The 17,696-nt window shown below is 39.1% G+C and overlaps 1 protein-coding gene across 1 annotated transcript in view; it reads left to right on the forward strand.

Moving 5' to 3' along the window:
* The window catches only part of MSH2 (mutS homolog 2), a 76,595-nt gene extending 68,130 nt beyond the window's left edge, over nucleotides 1-8,465 (forward strand). The window contains exons 12-16 of the mRNA XM_072768271.1: nucleotides 784-1,029; nucleotides 2,077-2,281; nucleotides 3,638-3,885; nucleotides 6,075-6,250; nucleotides 8,019-8,465. Of these exons, the coding sequence (XP_072624372.1) occupies nucleotides 784-1,029; nucleotides 2,077-2,281; nucleotides 3,638-3,885; nucleotides 6,075-6,250; nucleotides 8,019-8,189 (1,046 nt within the window). The 3' untranslated portion in view covers nucleotides 8,190-8,465. The remainder of the gene's footprint in view (nucleotides 1-783; nucleotides 1,030-2,076; nucleotides 2,282-3,637; nucleotides 3,886-6,074; nucleotides 6,251-8,018) is intronic.
* Nucleotides 8,466-17,696: the final 9,231 nt, after the last annotated feature.

Genomic DNA, 17,696 nt, shown 5'->3' on the forward strand with positions numbered 1-17,696 from the left:
TATTTTATCATTTTTATGGGGAATAAGAAAGTCAAAGAGGAATCCTATTTCCTGCCACTTGATTAAACTCATAACTTTGTGTTTTTCTAAAACCCTATTCTTGTGAATTTCCTTTGAAGCTCTTGACACATTGGTGCCCATGTGATAGTTCTACATAAGTGTGGGTATGTCACACCAACCCCTCAGAGCTATTGAAATTTTAGGATCTATTCTACAAAATTTGACCATTTTTATCGCTTAAACATGCATTGCCTGGCATGTGTCAGGGACTTTTTAGTGTACATAATAGCTTTTAGTTTAATTGCCTAGCAGAGTAGAATCTCGTTGAAAGTATTTTAAGTGACAATTATGGATCTAAATTATGCTATAATTCAACCGCATGTGATACTGATAGAAAAAAAAAAGCTTAAACTCTCCTGGTCAGGTTTATATAGACACAGGCCTTGATAGTCACATTATTCTATCTTACAATCTGGTGTTTGCATGTTTCTTATGATAAGCAGCTGTGTGTTTTTTAGTTTAATGGATTTTGATAAGGGAGGGCATCACACTTTTTTGAAATCTATTCATACTAGGGGAAGATGTAGTAATACAGTTTAATCTTGTGAGGTTTTAGGTATTCTTTCAAGTTTAATTATGGCAATCTTCTGTTAATTTTTTAAAGTATATAAATAAGAAAATGGATTTTAAATTCCCAAATAGGGAAGTTAATTTATTCCCATAATGGCTTATATATATTTTCTTTATTCAGTATTCCTGTGCACATTTTCTATTTTTATATAGGCTATGTCGAACCAATGCAGACACTCAATGATGTGTTAGCTCAGCTAGACGCTGTTGTCAGCTTCGCTCATGTGTCAAATGGAGCACCTGTTCCATATGTACGACCGGTCATTTTGGAAAAAGGACAAGGAAGAATTACATTGAAAGCATCCAGACATGCTTGTGTTGAAGTTCAAGATGAAGTTGCATTTATTCCTAATGATGTTCACTTTGAAAAAGATAAACAGATGTTCCACATCATTACTGGTAAAAACAAAACAAAAAAACCCCACCTAAATTATGGGCTTTCTTTGGGGGGGTAATTGTTATGGTGGAGTGGAAATATTTTAAAGTGATGAAGAAAATCCTGGTCTTTGATGTTCGAAAAAGAACGTGTTACTCATCCTAGTTAGTAATATGCTCACATTTGGGTTAGAGGGAAGATTTGGAAGGAGGGGGAGGCCTTAAAGAACGAATGTCATCTTTATAAGAAATCTGTTCCACTGGTTTAGTGCATTTAGATAGGAATATTCCTTTAACCTCAAAGCCTCCCTTTGAGCCAGAACATTCAATAGTGAGGTCATTGAAGGTCAAACAAAACTGACTGCTGCAGTGCCCTCAGCTTGAGGTAGCAATTCTTTTAAAGACATGGGACTGTATTCCTGTGAAATGTGAAAAAAGTTTGTTTCTAGACTAATGTAGCATGTCTCAGACTAAAGTGTTTTTAGATCTTAACCAGATTTTATAAAACAAAAGTGAAGGGCAGGGCAGATAGTCTTTGGGCAAATGTATTTGGGAAACAGTGACTGTATTCTAGTTCCCCAAATAGATCTTTAAGTTGTCCATATGATCTAACCTAGACAGATCATTTATGCTTTAGTGAAAAGAAGAGCTATGTCTCTTCAGGCTTTAATGTGGAGTTTAAGTGATTTGAAGGATTAGACCATACTACCCATTCCCTAATAGCCTCATTTATTAATGAATTACAGTGTTCAGTTAGTTAATTAGGTATGTACTTTTCTGGATGACATAAAATTATTGTGCAGGTAACTGTATGAGCTGTGGGAAAATCTTGGTTCTTCTAAAGGCAAATTCTGTAATTTGTAAGGTGTATATTTTGGGTCCTCTTGATGAAGGATGCCATGTAGGTTTGTCTGAAGAGAAAATAACATTACTTTGGCAGTTAATGGTTCTGCTTATATGCCATATTATATAATCAGGTGATTAGTCACAAATGTATGATTTAGGACTAGCAATTTATTAGTGGCAGAAATAACTTAATAATCTTGCTTTTTGATGTAATTTATTTTAAAGGCCCCAATATGGGAGGTAAATCAACATATATTCGCCAAACTGGGGTGATAGTTCTCATGGCCCAGATTGGGTGTTTTGTGCCGTGTGAGTCAGCAGAAGTGTCCATTGTGGACTGCATCTTGGCCCGTGTAGGGGCTGGTGACAGTCAGTTGAAAGGAGTCTCCACATTTATGGCTGAAATGCTAGAGACTGCTTCTATTCTCAGGTGAGTGAATTTCCCAGTCCCCTCAGACTGGAAATGAATATCTCTTTCCTGTGATAAGTATATTTGCAGATTCATCTATAAAACATCAGAGAATCTTTATCTAGTTCAGTAGTTGTCTTGTGAACTTTATGCACTTCATATTGTCTTAAAAGGATAATTGGTAATCACTGAGGAAAGCTGCTTTGATTTTTACATTTGTCTTATGGTTTCTGGTAGTTGTTCACCTTGTAACTCTCACTACTGCCATGCTTTTGCTTGAACTATTCACAGTACCTGGAATGTTTACCCCCTTTCCTTTCTAATCTTTGAAGGCCTTAATGACAGAAATTCTGTTTTTCTGATGATTTTCCTTGTCACATAAGCCTCAGGTCATGGGTGTTTCTTCTCTGAACTCTTTGACATGTAATTTATTAGGTTTTTTTATTTTAGAGGTTACTGAAATCTCTTTATTTCACTTTTTAGGTGCCTCTTTAAAGATAGAGAAGCTATGCCTTCCATTTCTTGGTGTCTTCTAAAGCACATCACATATAGTAGATCCTTAGTAAATTACTGTTGATTGTTTGTGGGGAATTATAGAAGCAGTACAACAAGCTAATATTCATAACTTAAAAACTAAAGAAATAAGCAAAATATGTCAGTGGTGATTCACAGAAAAATAAATGACCAGTAAGCACACGAAGAATTGTTGAATTCTTAGGGCACCTGGGTGGCTCAGTTGGTTAAACACACAACTGTTGATCTCAAGGTTGTAAACTCAAGCCCCACATGGGCTCCACACTGGGCATGGAGCCTACTTTAAAAAAAAAAAAAAAAGTACTGTTGCATTCTCTAATTGAGAAAAAAAAAAAACAAACAAAATCCCCTCCTTATATTTGTATTTGTTATTAGTATTATTGATATAAAATACAGATACTTTTACAGGCGCCTGGGTGGATCAGTGGTTGATATTTGGTTAAAGAAGAGAATGCAAATATCTGATTGGTAGGGCTGTGGCTGGCATGCCAATTTACATGACTACCAGTTGTGTGTCGTAACATGACACCCTTGTCCCATTTCTAAAATATTGGCTGGTTTGATTGGCAAAACATAAATGATAGCTGATTTGGAAATTCTTTGATTATTGTTAGTGAGATTGGTAATTCAATAAATACTTATTTACTATTTGTTTCCTTCTCCATCAGTTGTTTATGATCATGCCCATTTTTTTATTGACTACTGAATTTTTTTTATATATTAAGATAATCCCTTATGTCCCTTAACACATCTTTCCCATTATATTGCCTTAATTTTGGTTTTTGTATTATCATATATCATATGGGATATCATATGGGATTTTCATGTAATTATGTGTTTCAGGTCTGCAACCAAAGATTCTTTAATAATCATAGATGAATTGGGAAGAGGAACCTCTACCTATGATGGATTTGGATTAGCGTGGGCTATATCAGAGTACATTGCAACAAAGATTGGTGCTTTTTGCATGTTTGCAACACATTTTCATGAACTTACTGCCTTGGCCAATCAGATACCAACTGTTAATAATCTACATGTCACAGCACTAACTACTGAAGAGACCTTAACTATGCTTTATCAGGTGAAGAAAGGTGAGTGTATACCACTTATGTACCGTAAATTCGGGCGTGACTGGGAAATTTACTACCCTTGACGTCATCAGTCATTGTCTTATTCTTTTTTTTTTTTTCTTTTTTTTCATTGTCTTATTCTGAGTGTGAATTAATTGATGTTTGTACAGAACACATTTACTCTCAATTCATAATCTGGGTACAAGGACAGGATACATTGTCTATATTTCTGTGTCTCATAGTAGGACTGCTCATTATAAGACGGTTGCGGGAAGAATAACCCATTGTCTACAACATTATTACTGAGGGTTTTGTACTACTTCCCATGACAATCTGATTTCTTGTCAGAGTATCTTCTAGATGCTAACAATTATAGGCTTTGAAGTTCCATCTGTTAATCTTAAATAAACCACTTGTTATGATTATCTAATTGTATTTTTAAGGATGTGTTACATAAACAGGTTCATTTAAAGATAGGATTTTCAAAAATCCTGAAATTGTGGTTTGTTGGTATTTCCTCCTTTCAGAAAAGTTTGTCATTTGTGGGTCTGGCAGCTAATGAGATCACCAAATTGATGAGATTAAACATTTCACCAGTCATTGGAATACCTTTTTCAGATAGCTTTCTGATTTCCCAAGAACACATTTTCCTGCATCAGTAGGTTGCATATAAATGAGATACTGTGTTTGGTTCTTTTATCCTTTGTTGCCTATGCTTCAATGGGAATCCTTTTGAGTTACCGTGTTTATGTTATTAGTATTATTGATATAAAATACAGATACTTTTAGGGGCGCCTGGGCTCAACAGTGGTTGAGCATCTGTCTTTGGCTTGGGTCATCTGATCCCCTTGGTCCGAAGATCAAGTCCTGCATGAGGCTCCCAGCGAGGAGCCTGCTTCTCCTTCTGCCTGTGTCTCTGCCTCTCTCTCTCTCTCTGTCTCTCATGAATAAATAAAATAAAATCCTTAAAACAGATACAGGTACTTCTGGTTGGACCTGACATTTAGCATGAAGTTTTGTTTTTTGTTTTATGTTTTATATAATAAAGAAATGGTTTCAGAATTTAATTTTATTTTTAAAAGATTTGAGAGGAAAAAAAAAGATATGAGAGAGAGTGTGAGCATGTGAGAGGGTGGGGAGGGGCAGAGGAGAGAATCTTCTAGTACACTCCCTGCTGAGTGTGGAGCCTGCTGTTGGGCTCAGTCTCAAAACCCCAAAATCATGACCTGAGCCAAAACCAAGAGATAGACACTTAACCATCTAAGCCACCCCATGTGCCCCAGTAAATGGCTTCAGAATTTTAAAAGACCAGATGACATGAGGAGAAGATAGAAATACATCCTCTATCACTGTGGATGTTGATCAAACATTTGCTTCTATTTTATTTTTGTTTCTCTTAGTTGTGCAGGGTGTCCAGGCCCAGAATGCATGTGATATATAACTAGGCCAAAAATTTTGCGGTTGATACATAGTTGAGGCAAAAATGGAAGCTCCTTGATAACTCTGTGAGCATCATTTATATTAAATACATGGAAGGAATACCTTAAGTCACTATATTTTTTGCAAATGGAGTAAAGATAAGCTACCCAGTCTATAAAATTTACTAGTAATTTGGGTCAAAGATTCCATTGTCATGTGTTTGCAGTAGGTCAGAATCAGAATAAGATTATGTAAGAATGGTAACTTTCTGAGACTAGTATTGTAAATATTTACATTTATCCAGCCAAATTCCTGAAGTCACTGTCTCTAGGAAATGTAGGCAGATCTAGAGGATAGACTGGTAATATTTTGAATTAAATGCTCTTAATTAGTGGCACACATTTATCTTGTTTTTTTCTTAGTACTTCATTTAGTTTCTCCCCTATGAAATGAGAACCTCAGAGGGTTAATTGAGTTAATTAATTTTTCTTCAGATTCCGATACTTGTCTAGACCTCTGAGGATTCATTATCAAACTTTTTTGGGGATATTTTTATTCTTCCTACTACATTTGTCAAGGAGAAAATAAAACATTGTGTGCCAAGTCATAATTAACTTTCCATTGAAGGCTTAATTAAAAGTCCTTCCTCTAAGATTCTCTGAAACATTTGGCAAATATATATGAAATACAGAATTAAGTTTCCTAATGACAAGGTGAGGTGAACACGTTCTATTTACATCAATTGCTGTCTCTTTCTGCCCTGCTCCTCACAACCCTCAAATCTCTTATAGGTGTCTGTGATCAAAGTTTCGGGATTCATGTTGCAGAGCTTGCAAATTTCCCTAGACATGTTATAGAGTGTGCTAAACAAAAAGCCCTGGAACTAGAGGAGTTTCAGAATATTGGAGGATCACAAGGATATGATGAAATGGAACCAGCAGCAAAGAGGTGCTATCTGGAAAGAGAGGTCTGTCAGATTGTTTCTATAGTTATCTAACCCTGTATTATTGTATCTTATCAGGTCACCAAGATGAGTTATTTGTTCCCTGTGTGATTCTAATACTTACTTGATAAGTGTTGGCTTTCACTTAGATTTCTTTGCACGGCAAAGATGTCATCTGTATTGTTTTTATTTCTGCACTATGTACATAACCAAAAGAGAGCTTTTCAGTACCAGCTGTAAAATGTAGGAGGATGGGAATATTAGTCTAGGTGTAAAGTAAGTAATTCAAAGGAGTTACAGGCACCCAGGCAGTTTTTTTATTACTTCATAAACAGATAGATCAAATCTAGTTAATTTCATATTTACTCAGTGCTTAATTAAGAGGATAGCAAAGAAATAAACATAGTTCCTGCCTTCCAGTTATCTAGAGTCTAGTTGGGGAGATAATAAGCATGTCATAGAGAATAACGTGTATGACACATGTTTACTCTGGGAAGCTTTGTGGGCAGGATGTTTTCAATGCTCATTGAAGAAGTGCATCTTAAGTTAGGCCTTCTCTGAGTGATGGATGAAATTCAGGTGTTCACACAGAAAGGTACAGCATATGCCCAATGTATTTTTTAATTAAAATAATTAAAAATTTTAAAAAATTAAAATTAATAATTCTCTGCATTAAGGAAAATAAAAGAATCTTAATTCTCTGCTGGGTCCTGGCAACATTGACTGTTAATGCATTGTGAGAACTTCTTGTCATGTAGCTTTTACCCAGTGAGTTTTTTGATACTGTTTTTACCTGAAGGGTAGATATTTCTTAGAATAATAGATGATTGTGTATGATTTTTAAGCTTAAAAGGTATAGTTTTATCTGTTGTACCAGTACAGGCAGGAGGAATGTATTATATCTTGTTCCTGGTTTGTTTGGAAGGTTGCTGTGGAATAGTCTTGGTATCAGCACCACAGCTATTGGTGATCTGTGGTTAGGTAGGCTCTTTTATGTAATCCCTGGTTTCCAGTTAGAACAGAAACCATGTATTTTTAATAATATTAATTACGTTGTATTTTGAAAAGACTTTAAGCTAAGGGAGATGCATAACAATGGATGCTGCGTCTAGATTCTATCTTTATTTGAAAAAGAGTGTACTTGTTTAATAAAGAAATACATCTTCTTTACCTTCCCTTTGGATAGCTACCTTTCAACCCTTAAGCTATTTATTACTAACTAACTCCCTGTATGAAAGGCAGATTTTTTGGTTCTGCTTCATATGTGATGATAAATATTTATGTAGTACTTAGCCTTCACCAGGCACTGTTCTAAGCACACATATTCACTCTCTAGTTCTCCCAACAGCCCTATGAGGTTGGTAATGTTATCACCCCCAACTTATGAATGAGGAATGTGGGATTTCCCCATGGATCACTTGGCAAGTAATGGCCATATTCTTTAGAATGGCAATAACTGGCCAGTAAAATACTTTAAAAATTCTGTGTGTATAGGAGCACCAAATTTTCAGGGACTGTTTATGCCTTTTACAGTATTTATAAAGCTTGATTTCTTTTTCTTCCAGAAGATTAAGACTATTTATATTGATTATAAAAGGTGAGGGATTTCGGAACTACTAAAATATTGAGCCCCTTTTCATTAGCAGCTGAAAACATAAATATACTTTAATAATTTGCTATGAAGAAATATGGTCAACTTAGGACTTTCTGTAAGGAAAGAATTCATTACAATTTAATGTGACTTTTTGGAAAGCCATTTTAAAGACTAATGGAGCATTCTTATGTCTTTCAGCAAGGCGAAAAAATTATTCAGGAGTTTTTATCCAAGGTGAAGCAAGTGCCTTTTACTGAAATGTCAGAAGAAAACATCACAATGAAGTTAAAACAGCTGAAAGCTGAGGTAATAGCAAAGAATAATAGTTTTGTAAATGAAATCATTTCACGAATCAAAGTTTCTACATGAGAAAATCCCACCAAAGGAGTGAAGAAAATACTGATAAGCTATTGTCTGTAATACTTTTTGTATTGTTTTATATTAACCCTGTTTTCATAGTGTTGGCAATTTGAGGCTCACGGGATATCAACTTAATAAAATATTTAGTAATACTTTGAGTACATTTTCAAAGATCTTTATTTTGGAAGAATGAGAGCTGTAGCTGAGGAATACTTAAATGGACATGGGCAATAGTTGGCAATGTGTTGAATTTTATAAATAAAATGTAGCTTGTGGAATTTGAAATGCGTCATATTTCTTTGTAATAGAACTTCTGTACATGTGTATTCCCAAATGGTATGGAAAAAACAAGTCGCAGCCAAGGACTTTGTAAAAGTAAAGGCTCTTTAAGCTAGAAGGAACTGTGGGAATCATTTCCATTGATCCCCACGGTATCCATTTGTTGGCAGGAGCCAGGTTGGCCAGATATGCATCAGCCAAGGAATTTATTATGAACCCAGAGTTCTGGTGTGAGCTCCACCCTACCTGCCATTCTCCTGTCTTTGTCTGTGGGGAGACTTAGAAATCCAGATTTTAATAAAACTTTTCAGATTTGGAACCCTGATTTAGTCCACTTCTCTTCTTTTACAGGAAGGAGATGGAATGGTTAAGGGTTAGTGACTATCCCTGCTGAATATGGGTGGGGAGGACCATCTTTTCAATAAATAGTGATGGGATGATGGGGTGTCCATATAAGGACAGAAAGAAATTGAATCCCTACTCCATATACAAAGTGAACTCCAGTGAATTTTTGACCTAAATGTACAAACAAAACTACAAAGCTTTTAGTGTTTAGTTTTGTGGATCTACAGAAAACAATACAAGGAAATATATTCTCATGATCTTGACTTTGGGAAAAATCTCTTAAGTCACAACACCATCTACTCAGCTATATTGAAACTGAGCACCTCTTTTCGTTAAAAGTCCTCACAATATGTTAAGACTAGATCCATGTTGGGAGAATATACTAATACTACATAAGATACCAAAGATTTAACCACAGTAAGCTACCACTTAACACCCATTAGAACAGCTAAAATCAGAAGTCTGATAACAGGGGTTTTTGTTTTTTTTTTTTAAGATTTTATTTATACATAAGAGACACACAGAGGCAGAGACATAGGCAGAAGGAGAAGCAGGCTCCCTGCAAGGAACCTGATGCAGGACTCAATCCCAGGACTTTGAGATCACCACCTGAGCCAGAGGCAGACATTCAATCACTGAGCCACCCAGGCGTCCCAAGATAACAAGTATTGATGAGGACGTAGAAGAATTGGAATTCTCACACACTGAGAAATGTAAGCGGTACAGTCACTATGGGAAACAGCCTTGGATTTTCTCAAACATATGATGCAGCATTTCCATCCCTAGGTATATATCCAAGTGAAATATCCACACAAAAACTTGTACACAAAAGTCATAGCAACATTATTCATAATAACCAAAAAGTGAAAGCACCTCAATTGGCCAAGGCCAATTAATGAATTAATGAACATATGAAGTGTGGGATAACTATACAGTGGGATATTATTTTGCCATAAAAAGAATGAAAGACTGATAAATGTTACAACTTGGATGAGCTGGGCAGCCCTGGTGGCACAGCGGTTTAGTGCTGCCTGCAGCCTGGGGTGTGATTCTGGAGACCTGGGGATCAAGTCCCGCGTCATGCTCCCTGCATGGAGCCTGCTTCTCGCTCTGCCTGTGTCTCTGCCTCTCTCTCTCTGTGTCTCTCATGAATGAATAAATAAATAAATAGATAAAATCTTTAAAAAACAAACAAGCAAAACAACTTGGATGCGCTGTGGATGGACATGAGTGATGGAGCCAGGCACAAGAGTTTATGTATTATATGATTCTGTTCATATGGGAATACAAAATACTACAGAAAGAATAGTTTAGTAGCACAGGGCTGGTGGCCAGAAAATGGGTAGCTAGGGAGGTGATATGATGGCTAAAGTTTGGTTTTGAAATGAAAGTGGTTTGGGGTTTTTATTTTTTTTTTGAAGATTTTATTTATTCATGAGTGATACACAGGCAAAGAACAGGCATAGGGAGAAGCACAGGGAAGTCCCACAGGGAGCCTGATGTGGGACTCGATCCCAGGACTTGGGGATCACGCCCTGAGCCGAAGGCAGATATCTGCTCAACCACTGAGCCACCCAGGTGCCCTGAAATTGAAGGTGTTCTAAAATTGGTGATGGTCGCACATGTCTGAGTATACCAAAAGGCATTGAATTGTACACTTTAAATAAGTGCATCGTATGGTGTCTGAATTATATCTCCATAAAACTTGGCTTAAAAAGAGTTCAGGGACTTTATCCAAGAGAAATCTAAATGGTTCATACACATGTAAAGGTCATCAGTCACCATTGAGAAAAATGAAAATGAAAACTCTACTGTGTTACCCCTCCCTCCCCACCAGATTGACAGTCATTTAAAGTGTTGACAGTGCCAACTCTTGGTGAGGATGCCTGACAACACTGCTGGGTGGGAATAATTTTCTACTATGGCTGAAAATATGCATAGGACTCAGCAGTCCTCCTAGGTGCATACTCTAGAAATGCTTGTACGTGCTGTACTACGATGAGTAGATAAGAATGTTTGTGATAGACCCTAGCTGGAAACAACCCAGCTGTGGAAATGAATTCCAGCTTTGCAAAATAATCATGGATGGAATCTTAACAACAATATGCAAAAGAAATGAGAGATAAGGCATGATAGTTTTTTCCTGCTCATTTGAAGTTGAAGAATAGGTAAAATACTGCTTGGTGGTGTATTAACAAGGGCTGAGACTAAAGAACACTGAATATGTAAGTGGAGAGCATGAGGGTCTCTCGATTCCTGATGGGGGGGTGCTGATGGGGAGGCGGCCCCTAGCAGGCTTCCAGGATGCTAGAGCCTGCTGTCTTCTACCAGGTGTGGTTGTGCAGGTGCTTTATAGTTATTTTCCAACTGCCATTATGTTTGTTACAAGAACAAATGAAAATGTAAGACTAATGGGCCCTTTAAAATGCTCATTTTAGGGGCACTTGGGTGGCCCAGTCAGTTAAGCATCTGCCATCGGCTCAGGTCATGATCCCAGGGTCATGGGATTGAGCCAGCCACCCTGCTTCTCCCTCTCCCTGTCACTTCCCCTGCTTGTGCCCGCTGGCCTTCTCTGTCAAATAAAATATTAAAATGCTCATTTTACTTTACCATGCTCTTTTTCATCATCGACAGTTTAGGATGAGTTATATCAGTTTGTCTTTTCTGGATACCAAAAGCTTAGGAAGAAGGTAAATTTACAGAGGAAAAATTTAAATGTGGAAATTTTTATTGGTGACAAAATCAGTCACTTCCAAGTGGAAGACTTTCATATAATTTCAAAAGCGATTTTATCATTCCAGTGAAATGTTTCATCCCCTAGTTAGCCGTGAGAGTGTTTTTAGATTGCTACACAAAAGCATGCATAAAACGGAAATCAGCCCATGGTTTTAGTTGTTAGCTCTACAAGAGATGGGGGGAGGGGGTGTTGATGCTAAGAAAACATACGCAGTCTATCAAGCTCTGATAAATCAGGCTGCTTTCATTTCTCTAAAAGAGATTTAGTGTTTAGTTGTAAGATGTTTTTGAAATTGAAAAACACGTAATAGAGCCCTTTAAGATATTTCAGACCTAAGCTGTGCTTGTTATATGAATATGCTAATGAAGCAACAAGGCCTTTAATTCCAGTCTCCTTCCATTTGGAATGGTAGATGTAAAGCAAAAGACCGTCGCATTTAAATTTTTAAATTTGAGTGTGGTTTGGTTTTTCTTCACTCAGACATGAACTTGGATATTACCAAGTAAAGTCGAATATATATTTTCCAAGATTTAGAACTTAACCATACTGTTACCATGAAATCTGTTGGCCACATCACCACGTTTCTGAGAAAATACATGATTTTTGCATTTTTAAAAGTTAGCACTAAGAATCCATCCAAGATGCAATTGTTTTTGTAATTAATTTGATTTCTTTCCTTAAAATACTGTTTTGAGGATAAAAATTGTAACAGAACAGAAGAAAAATGTTTTAGGATAGATATATTTAAAGAATAACTTTTTCCCCTCAAAATCTCAATGTTCCACATACTAAGCACATCCTGTTAGACTTCTTAAGTATTAAATGCATCTTCTATCCTTGGTCTTTCTGCATTTAGCTTTTTTGGGAAGTATGTTTTTACCCACAGCATATGGTATAAGCTGCTGATTCAGTATTGAGTGGCTCTTTAAGCTTGTTAGTTACATTCTGTTGATCAAAATGGTGTGCTGAACAGGAGAAAAACCAGTTCCTGGTCTGAGATAAATTAAACACTGTTAATCAGCTTATGAAGAAGAACAAATGAGTAAAGGATTTTGTAAGGAAATCTGACCCTGCCTTCCTGGGCGCAGCAGCGTGTATGGGTTAGGGGGATTGGGTGTGGCTGGGGACGGTGATGCAAACGCCCAGAGTGATACCTGCAGTTTCAGGCTAACACTGGAAGTGGAGCCCAAATTAAAATAATAGTTTTCTGCGTGATGTTCTCTTCATTCCACTTCCCTTGACAGAGCTGCTGCTTTCTCTTAATCCTGCTTCGGAATGTATCCATTTGGCCTTCAGATGTCTGTGAATCTTGTGCTGCAGTGCTTGAGTGTCACAGAGAAAGTAGTCCCTTGTAGAAAACGTCTCCGTGCTGGTAGCGATGCCTCCCTCACTCTGCAGAGGGAAATGCAGAGCCCTCGCCTTGCCTTTGACACAGCAGCTTCCCCACCTCCCTGGAAGCAGTGTTTCATGGTGTCAGACAACATTCAGAACATGGTCCAAATTCAATGTATGTTAGCATATTTTTGCTTTGGCTTGTGGTTTGTCCAACAGAAGTGCCCACACACATCCTTCATCCAGCTCTGTGGGAAATTTCAGCGGTGGCATGAACAATATGGGATGTTGGGCAGCCTTCACTGGACCATCCTGATCTTATTTCTAGAGTTTGGTGAATAGAGAACCACATTGCTGTTGCCTTTGGTTCATCTCAAAAAGGTAAAGAGAAATTACAAACTCCCTTAAATGGTTAAATTCAGAAGGAAAGGAAAATTCTGTCATAAACCTGTATCATCACACTATTACTATTGTGTTTATTTCCTAGAATCTTATAACTAGCAGTCAGTTTAATTCTACAAATAATCTTGAATGGAAATAGCTTAAAACCAAATTAAACGTAGTTAAATCTAGGACAGTGGAACTATTTACAGCCACTGATCTGAAGTTTTAAATTGCCTTGTCCATCTAGCAAGATGTATTTTATCCATCTTTTCCTCACATAATGATCAAGACTTCCAATTTAGTATCAATTTTAATGTGATATTTTATTGTTAAGCATTGTGTGACTCAGCCAAGTCCATCATGAAAATGACTTTACAACATGGATGAACAATTTGGCAACATTAAATACTCGATGAGTAACTGAAAGGACAAGGGCCTGTGCTGGTTCCTCCAAAAGCTCTTAGAGGTGGGCACCTCTGTCTGTGCTCCACAGATGAAGACACTTAGACCCAGAGGCTCAGGGACTTGCCTGGGTCACACAGCCAATAAATGGCAGAGCTCGGATTTGCACCCCAGGAGTGTGTCTCCAAAATCTGTACTTTTTTCCCCTTTCCATTTAGAGCCTTAAAATATCGTTAGGAATCTGAAAGGCACACTTGTGATAAATTTAATCTTTCTAAATATTATTTAGTGTCAAAATGAGTGGTGTAGGCAAAGGAACAGGAGTTAAGGAAAATAGAGGGAGGTGTGGTGCAGATGTTAGGTGTTTCTAATTCTGTTGAGGAAGCTGGCACTCCTGCGGAAGGCTTCTCTCGGGAGCTGCAGGCACAGCAAGAGGTGTCCATCCACGAGGGCCCTGCTGCCTGCCTGGTTTACGGCTGCTACGGGGCCGCTGTCTAGGGCTTGTTAACCAAAGGACACTGAGTAAGAAGCTACAAGAGTTCTTTCAGATGTTTAAAAATCACCAAATAGCTGATACCAAGTGATTGCATTGTACTCTGGACAAAGGATTATGTTTAAACGAAAAGAGATGGTTGGCCAGAAGCCTGCAAGATGGGGGAATGAAATGGAAAGTCAGCAGTGTGTATAGCAGGACACCGAAGCGGGTGCGCTCAGATGTTCTGATCGCTTGACTTGGAGGTTATGGATGTTCTCTGGTGAGCCAGGAATGTTTTACCCGGCCTGTGGGGAATAGCCCTGGCGCTTCTCTCAATCACTGCGCTCTAAATCTGTTCCTAGTGAGTAAACTGATGACTCAGCCTGCACAGGCCAGGACACGCGGCTGAGTTAGAGAGAGCGGCAATGTGGCGTCTCCGGAAGGCTGTTGGAGTTGCTTAGTCCTTGCTTGGCCGCCACCTAGCTGCGTGACTTGAACCATCCCCCCTCGAATATTTTTCCCTCCATCTTCTGTACCTTAAAGAGACTGGGTTATTAGAGTTCTCCGCCACACTTTTGGGGGTGGGGTATGAAGGGAAGTGGGGTGAAAGGGAATGCCAACCTAAAAAGCATTCAAGGGGCACCCGAACATCTGCCTTCAGCTCAGGGCATTATCCCCGGGTCCTGGGATCGAGTCCCACATTGGGTTCCCTTCAGGAGCCTGCCTCTCACTCTGTGTTTCCCATGAATAAATAATTTTTTTAAAGCATTCAAAAGTTTAGAAACACTGCTGACTGAGACTATGTAGGTCTGATTTTGTCCAAAGGCCACCGGTTTGTGTCCGTTGGGGTAGTCTAACATTTCCTGATTATATGAAATGAATGTTGGACACCTGCTAAAAAAAAGGACTCGAGCCCCTGTTGCGGCTAAGTCTATGCTGGCACCCAGTTGGTACCCCGAAGTGGTCCCATCCTCGTCTCTCCCTCTCCAAGTACCATGTTTCTGATCCAGCTGGTAATTCTCTCATCAGGAACGACACACTTGGCTGCTTTATTTCCTATTATTAGCTGTGATCTTAGCATCCAAGTATGTCAAGGTTTAGAAATACTTACTGTTAATGCTTTTCCCTGAAACTTGGTGGCTCCTTTGCTAGAACTGGACATGGAGAAAAACAACCCGGTGAATTCCAAGCAGACGGAATGGAAGAGGACCTCTAGTTGCCTGAGAGAGGAAAGGCTAGGTGATTGAATCAAAGCAGCACTCCCAACCTCCATAAGCTTAAGTCCAGGTTTGGGGGAGAGTGGTGTGAGGAGATAAAGCAGGCTGTGACGGGCGGAATTTGCTCTGATTTAAGTCAAGATTGAAAAATAGTAGCTTTGGGACAACTGGGTGGCTCAGCAGTTGACCATCTGCCTTCGGCTCACGGGATCCAGGATCAGCTCACGAGAGATCCAGGATCGAGTCCCGCGTCGGGCTCCCTGCATGGAGTCTGCTTCTCCCTCTGCCTGTGTCTCTGCCTCTCTCTCTCTGTCTCTCATGAATAAATAAATGAATCTTAAAAAAAAAAAAAGAAAAAGAAAAATAGCTTGAAGCAAATCCAGCAGCAACCAGGTGGAGGGCAGGAGTCCCTAGGAGGGTAAACCTGCTGGGTTTTTGCATAATGGAGGAGTTTGGGGTTCAATTAATAATAGCTACAAAGAAAAAGCAGGAAGAAAGGTGAGTGGGATTATTAACTCCAGGAGTATCAAAATTTCACTAAAAAAAAAGTATCATGATAGTATACTGCCCACTTCAACTGTCAGTCTTCTTCATTTAGTCATAATAATTTGTTTTTTAATTCCAGTATAGCTAGCAAACAGTGTTCTGTTAGTTTCAGGTGTACAATAGAGTGATTCAGCAAATCTACACAGTACTCCGTGCCTCTTGTATCAATTTAACTTTTAAAAGAACCAGCTTTTGGTTTCATTGATTTTCTTTTATCATTTGTCCATTTCCATTTCACTGAATTCCACTCTGTTGTATTAAGTTAGTCATAATAATTTAAACACCAACAAGTAATGCAAGAAAAATAGTAAAAAAAACCAAAAAAAAAAAAACAACAACCACATATTGGGATAAGGAAGGGCATAAGAGAGGAAATCTGCCAGTCTTTCTGTAAGATAATGTCTAAAATTGCAAAATAAGGAAAATGGCATAAGCATGTTATAAAAAGCAGGGAGACAAATGCCAGAGGATTCTAAGAGCTGAAAGCAGCTACCTCTGGACAGTGAGCAGGGCAGCGGTGAGAGGAGGACCCTGTTTTTCTCTTACGAATATCACGATAATATGATTTCATTTTTGAAAACTATATTTTCTATCATGTAAAAGAAATCTGGAGGTAGGAAGTCTCAGTAACATGGTTCCCTGAACATCAGGGACCCTGGATTCTTTGAGCTTGTTTTTCCACTGTGTGTGGCGTCTCTTCTCAAGGTCCCCTCCTGGTCCACGAGGACCACTGGGGCCCCAGCTACTGCACCCGCGTTTCGAGCAGCAAGGATGTTCTTCCTAGCTTTAAGGAAACAAGTTGTACCCGTTACTTCCTTTTTTTTTTTTTTTTTAAGATAGTTTATTTATTCATGAGAGGCACAGAGAGAGAGAGAAGCAGGCTCCATGCAGGGAACCCGATGGTGGGACTCGATCCCGAGTCTCCAGGACCATGCTCTGGGTGGAAGGCGGCGCTACACCACTGAGCCCCCCCGGGATCCCCTATACACGTTACTTCCACTTGCATCTTCCTAGCTAGAATTGAGTCGCATGCCCACACTGACGGGGCTGGGAAATGCTGTCTTCAGCTGCTCTCCCTACCTCCTTGGGGCATGAGCGAAATTCATTTTAGGAATGGCAAGGGGTTTTTATTTTATTAAGATTTTATTTATTTATTTATGAGAGAGAGGCAGAGACACAGGCAGAGGGAGAAGCAGGCTCCATACTGGGAACCTGATGTGGGACTCGATTCCGGGTCCCCAGGATCACGCCCTGGGCTGAAGGCAGCACTAAACCACTGAGCCACCTGGCTGTCCACAGCAAGGGGTTTTTAATTTGGCACTTTAGTAAATGCTGTGAGATGATGATCCCTCTGCCTGTTGGTCCTCTTCTGCCCACCATCTCGAAGCCTCCTCTCCCTTTTCTTTAATATTTGTTTCCTCTCAAAGCATCTTTTGGTTTCTGTTCTCTTCCCTGTGTAATAACTTCATCAGACTCCACTGTGTTCTGTAATCCTGTTTCCACTGAATCCGACTAAGCTACAAACTCAGGACCTTGTCTGTCGTGCCCACAGTTCTGAGCACAGTAGGCCTGGAGTAGGTCCTCAGGGACACACCTGTGTAAGCTCCGGGGGGCCTGGCTTATTGGCACCTTGGAGCAGGGACTCTGCGCCCCCGCGTATATACCTCCCCCTCTGGGCGGTCATGAAGGGTTGTGGAGCACTTGGACATGCGCATGGCTGGAATAAAATGCCCCTCCACAGGCCAGACTGAGTGTTGAAGCCAGCATGCAGAGGTGGCCCCAGGTCTCAGAGCTGGGTG

The sequence above is a fragment of the Canis lupus genome, chromosome 11 (assembly GCF_048164855.1).
Source record: "Canis lupus baileyi chromosome 11, mCanLup2.hap1, whole genome shotgun sequence".
Classification (NCBI taxonomy): Eukaryota; Metazoa; Chordata; class Mammalia; order Carnivora; family Canidae; genus Canis; species Canis lupus.